An 8507-nucleotide genomic window follows, 5' to 3' on the forward strand; every position below is an offset into this window, starting at 1 on the left:
TAAATTGAATTGAGATATTTTCTATTCCTTTTCCATCTGCTACATGCTATTATTATTTCTTAAACTTAATTCACTCTCTTTATAGTTATTGTCCCAAGAAACTAAATTCAAATGAGAATATACTATAAGGTAATTTGTTATAATTGACAAAAATTCAACTAAAAATCTAGTAATTACATTATAAAATTTTATAAAATATATAATTCATATAACATTTTATTGAGTGTGGCACACTCATATTTAAAAAACATAAAGCGTGTAATATCTGAGAGACTGATTTAAACTATTAAGAAGATAAAAGTATGTGTTTATATTATTTTAATCATTTTGATATGTTAATAATTACATATATGTTAATTTCTTATGACTTAGTTTTGTAGTCCACAGAAAGTCAAAATATGTAAAATATGATACTTGTGAAAGAATCTACTTTAAAATGGATTGTTTTGTTTTTGGGTTGTTTTATTATAATAAAAATAATGGTTAACTTTTATTACTTAAATATATATTTTTGATATTTAACAGAAATATAAAGACAAAATAAAAATTGTTACAAATATGTCAAAAATGTCCTATTGACTCAACAGAAAAGCAATAGGTGTATACTGGACACCCAAATAAAACAGAAAAAAATGTTTATCCCCTCCAGTAATACAATTCCTAAGTTATTTCTTAATATTTTTTATATAATTTTCCACTAACAAAGTATGTCTGTGAATATACAGATTGAAGTACACATATTGTGACTCTGGATATTTTTAACTTAAGCTTTGATAGTCCAATAGGATAACTAGACCCAAAACTAGATCTGAGTTTTAAATCTATATATTTTTATACTTATGCATTACTTTACAATTAAGAGGAACAAATACACCCTGCATATCAGTTGCATGTATTTTCAGTAAATACTATAATTTAAAGATAATTTATATTACTAACATATTTATGATTTCATTATTTTAAGAGTGCATAGTATTTTATTATTTTATTTATATATATATATATATATATATATATATTTAACTAGTTTTCTGCTCAAAAGTATTTAGAATACTTACATTCCTGTCATAGTTATGATTATGTAAGGCATTGTATACATATGATTATTTAAGGCAGTGCATACATATAAGTGATTGCTAAATTTCATGATTATTTAAGGCAGTGTATATACATAAGTGAATGTTAAATTTCTACAATTGACTTGGTTTGTAAAAGGCCATGAGAAACCTAATTTTTATATTTTTTAAATTACAAAAATGCACCAATTACTTGATTAACCAAGTAACTGTGCATTGTTGGGGCTTTCAATATTTTACTTTAAAAGATCTTGCGTGCACATGAAAAGAAAGGTGACTTTAGAAAAATTTCAAGTTAAAGTCAGACTCTATTCTTCAATAAAAATAAAAATGAAAGGCACAATAAAAAGGTCAGTGACCTAAAGTTAAAATGCAATAACTTTTGAGAAGAGAAGATGATAAATAGTATTGAGTGATGTCTTCATACTGCAGTGACTTGACTAGTAAAATAAAGCCTCAGAGTAGCATTCAAAATAGCTTCCCTCATGCTCTCCGATATTGTATTATGCGAGGACTCATGACTTTTTTCATGATAGCTTGACCTAAAAACATTTTTAACAAATCACATTGCAATGTGCCATTTAATATTTTAATGGAATAACAAGACAAAGCTGATATTTCAAGGACAATTTAAATCAATATTTTTCATTAATATTTGGCTATCTACATTTCATTGTTGAACATTTCACTTGGTTCTAGATTTGTCCTCTTTAGGAAAAAAGAACACTCTAATCAATCTTCTTTCATAAATCTTTCTCTTAGGAAAAAATCCACACACACACAAAAATCCCCAAAAAACTACTAAATTACTTGGAATAGGTATGTATTTCATTTAACTGAAAAACTTATTTCCAAAGCATTTGTAATATTTTACATTCCAATCAGTCATGTATAAGAGTTATGGAACACACTGCTTTCTCATTAATATTTGCTGTGTCAGGTTATTTTATTTTATTTTTAATTGTTTTACCATTCTATTTATTGTGTTTTTTGAGGTCTTATTTTAGTCTTTTATTCTTTAAAATTGTTTAAGCTATTCTGCTTTCATTTTATCTTTATATAAATTTAAGAATAAACATTTTTATTTATATTTTTAAAAGGCTTACTGGAACATGTATTAGAACTGTGTTTAATATATAGGTAAATTTAGTAGAAACTGATATCTTAACAATATTAAATCTTCCAATTCATGAACATGATATGTCTCTATTTATCTTCTTTATAAAAATTGTTGTATTTTTGTACATATGTTAAATACATTTCTATGTACTTAATATTTGCTCATAGTATAGAAAATAAAATGCAATTATATATATATGTATAGAGAGAGAGATAAATGTATATTATCTATTGTATATATAATGTACATGCATTTGTATATCTGTACATATATAGAGAGAAAAGAAGGAATCATGTTTAATTCATAATTGTGTGCTATTTTGAAGCACTAAGAGAGGATACTTCAAAGGTTAACTTAAAATGCCACTTACTAAAGTTGTAAATTCATAGATCACAAAACCTTCTTGCCAAGTCTTTCAATATTCTTTTTAATAAATCTTGTCATCTAATCTCGGAGAGAGAAATATTCAAACAGACCAGATGCTACTCCTGAGAAGCAACATTTCATTTTTTCTCGTATGCCTGCTTGTAAAATGCACAAAATCATGCTTGTGCTTCCAGAATCATTTAAAAGTAAAAGGGAATGTGCTCTGTTTTATCTATTTTTCAATCAATATATGTGCAATATTTATCTGAAAATAGTAATAGTGTATAATTGATCTTTGCTTCTTTACCATTTGTTGTACCATCATATTTAGGAAATGTATTGGTTTATATTTCTAATTTTGTCCTCTTATCCTAACCGGATGCTTGCTATCATATAATTTTTAATTCTTTTTGTAATAACTTCTTGATGACTCATTGCTTATAAAATCTCACATTTTGGGTGGGTGCCCTTGTTACCACCATCTATATTTTCTGACAAGCTGAATATGAAAAATTGCTGTTCATGTTATGATGTATTCTGTTTGCTACATAAATCGACATACCTCTCCTGTAGGCACAGTAACTAGAACTTCTATCAGGATGGCATTCCAAATCTCTATTTGAATCAATAAGGGAAAAAATATCTTATTTTACATGACTGTTATCTGTTTCAGTTCCCATCTTATGGTATAGTGTTATTCCAAATTTCAATGTTTTTCCTCCTTGTCATAGGTAATATATTTAGAATTTATGAGACAACGGGAGGAACAGGAGGCAATACCTGTACTAATTAAGAATATTGCCTTGAAAGTTAGATCTGGTTTGAATTCATTTGCATATTTTTTTTGTTATGGAACATGGACAATATTTCAATCTCTTAATGTTTCAATATCTATAGAGATAAGGAAAGTACAAAGTTTATTACTTAAAGAATTATTAGAAGCAATGAATGTAAAATATTTAGCACATTGCTTACTAATAAATATTACTTACTACTTTTACTATTAGCTGTTATTCAAAGGGACTGTATCAGTTCTCTTGGTCAGATTTAATTTTGTGTCAGATGTGTTGGAGATTTACCAGTTACCTTTGATCTTGTATGTCAGCAATTAAGAATGACCTTAGATGGGGAAAACCTCTTCAGATCTCTCCTGCCGTTACTTGTAAGGACATAGTCATCTTGTGACTACTGTTGCTAGATGTTCTGTGATAAGCTGACATGTCTGGTGTTTGTTGCTGGCTGTTAGTTGGTAGGCAGATCATTGTTTTAGAGGAAATCAACGAAGGCAGTCCTGCTTAATGACCTATAATTCTCCAATAGGATGGTGGCTTCAGAGCAAGTTGCCCAAACTGGAGAGTGGAAACTTCCAGACCTCTTCAGACCTAGAATCTGAATTCCCATGATGCACTTACTTATACCGCATTTGATGGTCAGCACAACTGCCAGACCACTCCTGATTTCACAAGATAAACTATCTCTTGAGAAAAGCAATTAAAAAAAAATCAGTCGGCGTGTCCTGCGGCGTCGGTGTGGGCCTCGGAGCCGGAGCTGCGCGCGCCCCGCGAGTCATGACGACCAAGGCCGTGTGCGTGCTGCAGGGCTAAGGCCCGGTGCGGGGCATCATCCACTTCGAGCAGAAGGGCGGCGGTCCCGTCAAGGTCACGGGCTCCATCACTGGCCTGGCCGAGGGCGAGCACGGGTTCCACGTCCATCAGTTTGGAGACAACACGCAAGGCTGTACCAGTGCAGGTCCTCACTTTAATCCTCTGTCCAAAACCCATGGTGGACCACAGGATCAAGAGAGGCACGTCGGAGACCTGGGCAACGTGACTGCGGACAAAAGCGGCGTGGCCCTGGTGTCCATCGAAGATTCTCAGATCTCCCTCTCAGGGGACAATTCCATCATCGGCCGCACCATGGTGGTCCACGAGAAGCGAGATGACCTGGGCAGAGGCGGCAATGACGAGAGCAAGAAGACGGGGAACGCTGGCAGCCGCCTGGCCTGCGGGGTGATCGGGATCGCCCAGTGAGCGTCCCTGGGGCCCGGCCACTCCTGTGGCCTCGCTGGCCGAAGACAGTTACCTTGCTAAACCTTAAACATTGTCATCTTCAAGTATAATTGTGTCTTGTTTTAGAAATTGCTTTAAGTACCTGTATTGAGAGCTGACTTATGATCACCTGGAAGTTTGTATAATTGTATCAGTCTCATTCAATTAAAATGTCTGTTTCAGTGACAAAAAAAAAAAAAAAAATCACATTGCAAGTGGAAGGAGGAATTTGTAGTCGTTTTTATGGTAGTTATATATACATGATCTATACCCTAGACTTTATTTTCTAGAATCTTTAATAAATCAATGATATTTAACATTTTGACCCATTAAGTTATGTTTTTAAGTGTTTACAGATGGTCTTACTCATATCAGAGAATGAGAATTGTATTTTTGTGTTTTTTTTTCTGATATTATCAAGTTATTCACTTTAAATGGAAAATAATACATCGTCGTCGGCAGCCGTCTGTCTCGAGAGACGATGGTGTAGCTTCTTAAGAGTCTATCTGCACCGCCGAGAATGGCTGTGCAGTCCGACTCGGGAGTGACATGGTATCTGTCTCCTCCCGTGTTGAATCGACATCTTGTGATGACACTGAAGCTACAGAGCCTGGGCAGGGTGATATGGAGGGTCTGCTGTTGCCCATGCAGCAGACCCCCCCTCTCTTCGCAGCTGAAGGGTCCAAGGGAAAGACGGAGTCGATACAGCTTGGGTTCAGGTGCGCCGCAGGAGTTGCCGGTGTTGACTACAACGTCAAACCACCTTAGGTTTAAAAGTACATAGTACTTTTAAAATATATATAATTTCACAGTTTTAAATACATCTTCATATTAAAAGTTTAAAAATAGAATAAAATGTAAAAAAGTTAGTAAATTAATCATCAAGAGATCACCTCAGCCAGCAGATTATTTAAATATCCTTTAAGTTTTTCAGATTCTGGGTTTAACCATTTCACACACTTTAGTTTGTGCCATGTATTAATGTATATCTTTTATATCTTGCAGTTCTTACCAAATTTTGCACCCTTCCAATGATCCATGCACTCCTCTGTTATAACACTTTTCATTGTTGTAATTGGGCGTTAATACCTCTTGCATTTACTACATTGAAAACTTTTGCTCTTGTAACTGTATTTACCATGTCACTGTTCCATGTGACACGGATGATGCTAGCATACAGTGGCATTTCATATATGTTTTTCCTAACAACTATTAAAATAAAATGGAAAATGAATACTTTGAACTGTATATTTCTATTAAAACTTGAAAAGAACTTTTATTTTCCTAAAAAAAAAAAAAAAAAAACTAAATGGATGCTCATTAGAAAACATTTAGTTGTCATGGAATAAAGAGCACAGTTCTTTATGATGAAAAAATAACAGGTATCTAAATGGTTTAGGATTTTAATGTATTTCTCAGTCCAGGAAACTAAAGCTGCTCCCTGCCTCCCCGCCCCCACCGCCTCTTATTTGAAAGTCAATGGTAAGCTCAGGAGGCAATTACATTTCTTTTTAATCTTCCTTTGATAATAGGTCAGTCATTACTACCTTTGCACTGTATTTATGATGTCAGGGGCAGACATCTTGACTCTGTACATTTACTAGTTGTCCTATTTAATAGTTGTGGCCAAGCACAAGTCTAGCTGAGCATGTCTTGTTCACTTTTGCTTTCCACACGCTATTTACCAAACCACAGATTGAGTTAGCGTTTGATATTGTTTCTTCGCTCGCTCAGGGGTGTGAGAGAATCAGCAGCTCTAATGAGCTCGAGAGGTTGCAGCATGATAAAAGATTAAGGCCACAAGAGGCTGTGCCCAATTTGAGCTTCTTCTTGCTTTGAAAATCCCTGCGCCCGTGAGAGAACATGTTTTTGGCTTCATCAATATTTACAGTTGTTATTATGTCAGACAATAGTGTCTGTGAAAAATTCTTTTGTCAGTGAAAAGAAATGGGATAAGTAAAATCCAGGACTGTGTTTGAAAAATAAATGAAGAGAGTCATTTTAGAATTAGTTGTGGCATCCGTCACATGAGCCACAAGTCAGGGCGTTTGTTATCCATTGAGGTTATTCTCCTTTTAATATTTATTTTTCATGAAAGCATGATTTTGGTTCTTCTGGGGTGACAGTGCTAGATAAATAGCTTAGAAAAGCACATTTTATTTGATTCTGTTCAAAACTAAAAATTTGTTTTTCTTTGACCTTTTTTATAAAATCTCTATAAAAAATAATAGGATATACAGAACTTACTTAAAATTAAGTAAATTTTGTTTCTCTTGAATGTTGTCTATAAACAGATTTATTCATTTGTTAAAATTATTTAACAATTTAAATTTACAGTTGTTATAGACACAATTATTTGTATGGACTGAATCAGTTCATGAAACTAACACATTAGCAATTTTTATACAACTGATAAACAGAGGTCTGACCATAAGAAACCGACAGAATAAGAATTAACATGTAATTTATAAACAAATTGGTCTAAGAGCTGAATATATATGTGTGTGTATATATATATATATATACTATATGTGTACATTATATTTATATATACTATACATATAGCCATGAAAATCCATAAATATAAATCCACACCCATCAATTAATTTTCTTCTAGATGATAATAACAATAATGTATTAATCTCAAAATAATACATGTACATTTAGTTGTCAGAAACTTTTTAATACTTTGTATGCTTTAAGTAAATAATTTTTATTCTTAATGCAAGTGACCAGGGAGGTTATAAAAATCTTCCATCGCATAGGAAAAGGCGAGGTAGTCTTTAATCTCATGAGTAAAATTTTACCTGCTACTCCCTGCATTTCATATTAGAGTGGATGACATCATTAATTGTCCTTTTGTTCATTCTAAATTTATAAAACTTACTCTTTTTCTCCTCTGTTTTTTTTCCCTGTCATGCTCTATAGGTTTTATTTGGTATATAAGCACACACACAGTTGTTAAAGTCTTGTGCAGCCATTGACCGAGAAACATTTTCTTCAAGAATAATCTTAAGGAATAATTTCTTCCATTTTTAACAGTAGGGAGTTTTGTTTGCTATCTCATGCACCATCACCTTTTACAGTTCTTACTCGCCTGAAAGAATATGAATTCAATTTTCAACATAAATACACCAAATTTTCCTGTGAGCATGATTCTCCCATTAAATATGAAAATTTCAGTATCTTTACCAGCACTAATAATCTAGGCCACCCCTCGTGGGAAAATCTTGGTTTCTAGAAGAAGAGCCATGTAGTGTTCAAGATTAGACTCCTGCTAAAGCTCTACACACAATTGGACAATTTTTAGTATATTCATTTAGGTATCAATAGCCATCATATATAAAGGCACTTATCATTATTAGACTTGTGCACCTTTTCACAAGGCCAGAAAATGTGGATAAGATTTGCAATCGAATAAATATTAGTAATATCTAGTCTGTAGGAGATTATTAATCATCAGCAGAAAACAAAATTTATCCCAAAATCTAAAACACAAGTACATTTGTAACAAACTACTTCTGAGGCCCTAAGATTTACTTTCCTTAATGGTACGTAAGGTGTTTTTCTTTTAACTAAAACTTTGATATAGTTAAGGTTAGGACAGAGAAAGAGAGAGTTATAGATTGAGGGATATTTGGAAAGAGAGAGGCAGACAGACAGACAGACTTCATTTTAAAAGTTCAGGCACCATATCCTGAATATGTGTTCCTGTTATTTAATTTTGTTTGGTTTGCTGCATAAAAGTAAAAGTTACCCTGTTGTTCAAAATTAATAGGTAATTTGATAATTTCTCACATATGACAACTAGAATTTCATCCTATTTGGAAACTGAGAATTACTCTGATGCGTTTATATATTTTTAGTGAAAAAGTACAAGCATGTGTTTCAAATTAA

At 32.8% G+C, this 8507-nt stretch overlaps 1 protein-coding gene across 1 annotated transcript; it reads left to right on the forward strand.

The window, feature by feature from the left end:
• The first annotated feature begins 4073 nt into the window (after nt 1–4073).
• Nucleotides 4074–4675, forward strand: LOC150020712 (superoxide dismutase [Cu-Zn]-like). Its single transcript, XM_090270206.1, is given in 1 exon segment — nt 4074–4675. A coding segment is annotated over 1 exon segment (462 nt). The 5' UTR covers nt 4074–4130; the 3' UTR covers nt 4593–4675.
• Nucleotides 4676–8507: the final 3832 nt, after the last annotated feature.

This window comes from Furipterus horrens, unplaced genomic scaffold, assembly GCF_987537825.1.
Source record: "Furipterus horrens unplaced genomic scaffold, mFurHor1.1.pri manual_scaffold_1, whole genome shotgun sequence".
NCBI lineage: Eukaryota > Metazoa > Chordata > Mammalia > Chiroptera > Furipteridae > Furipterus > Furipterus horrens.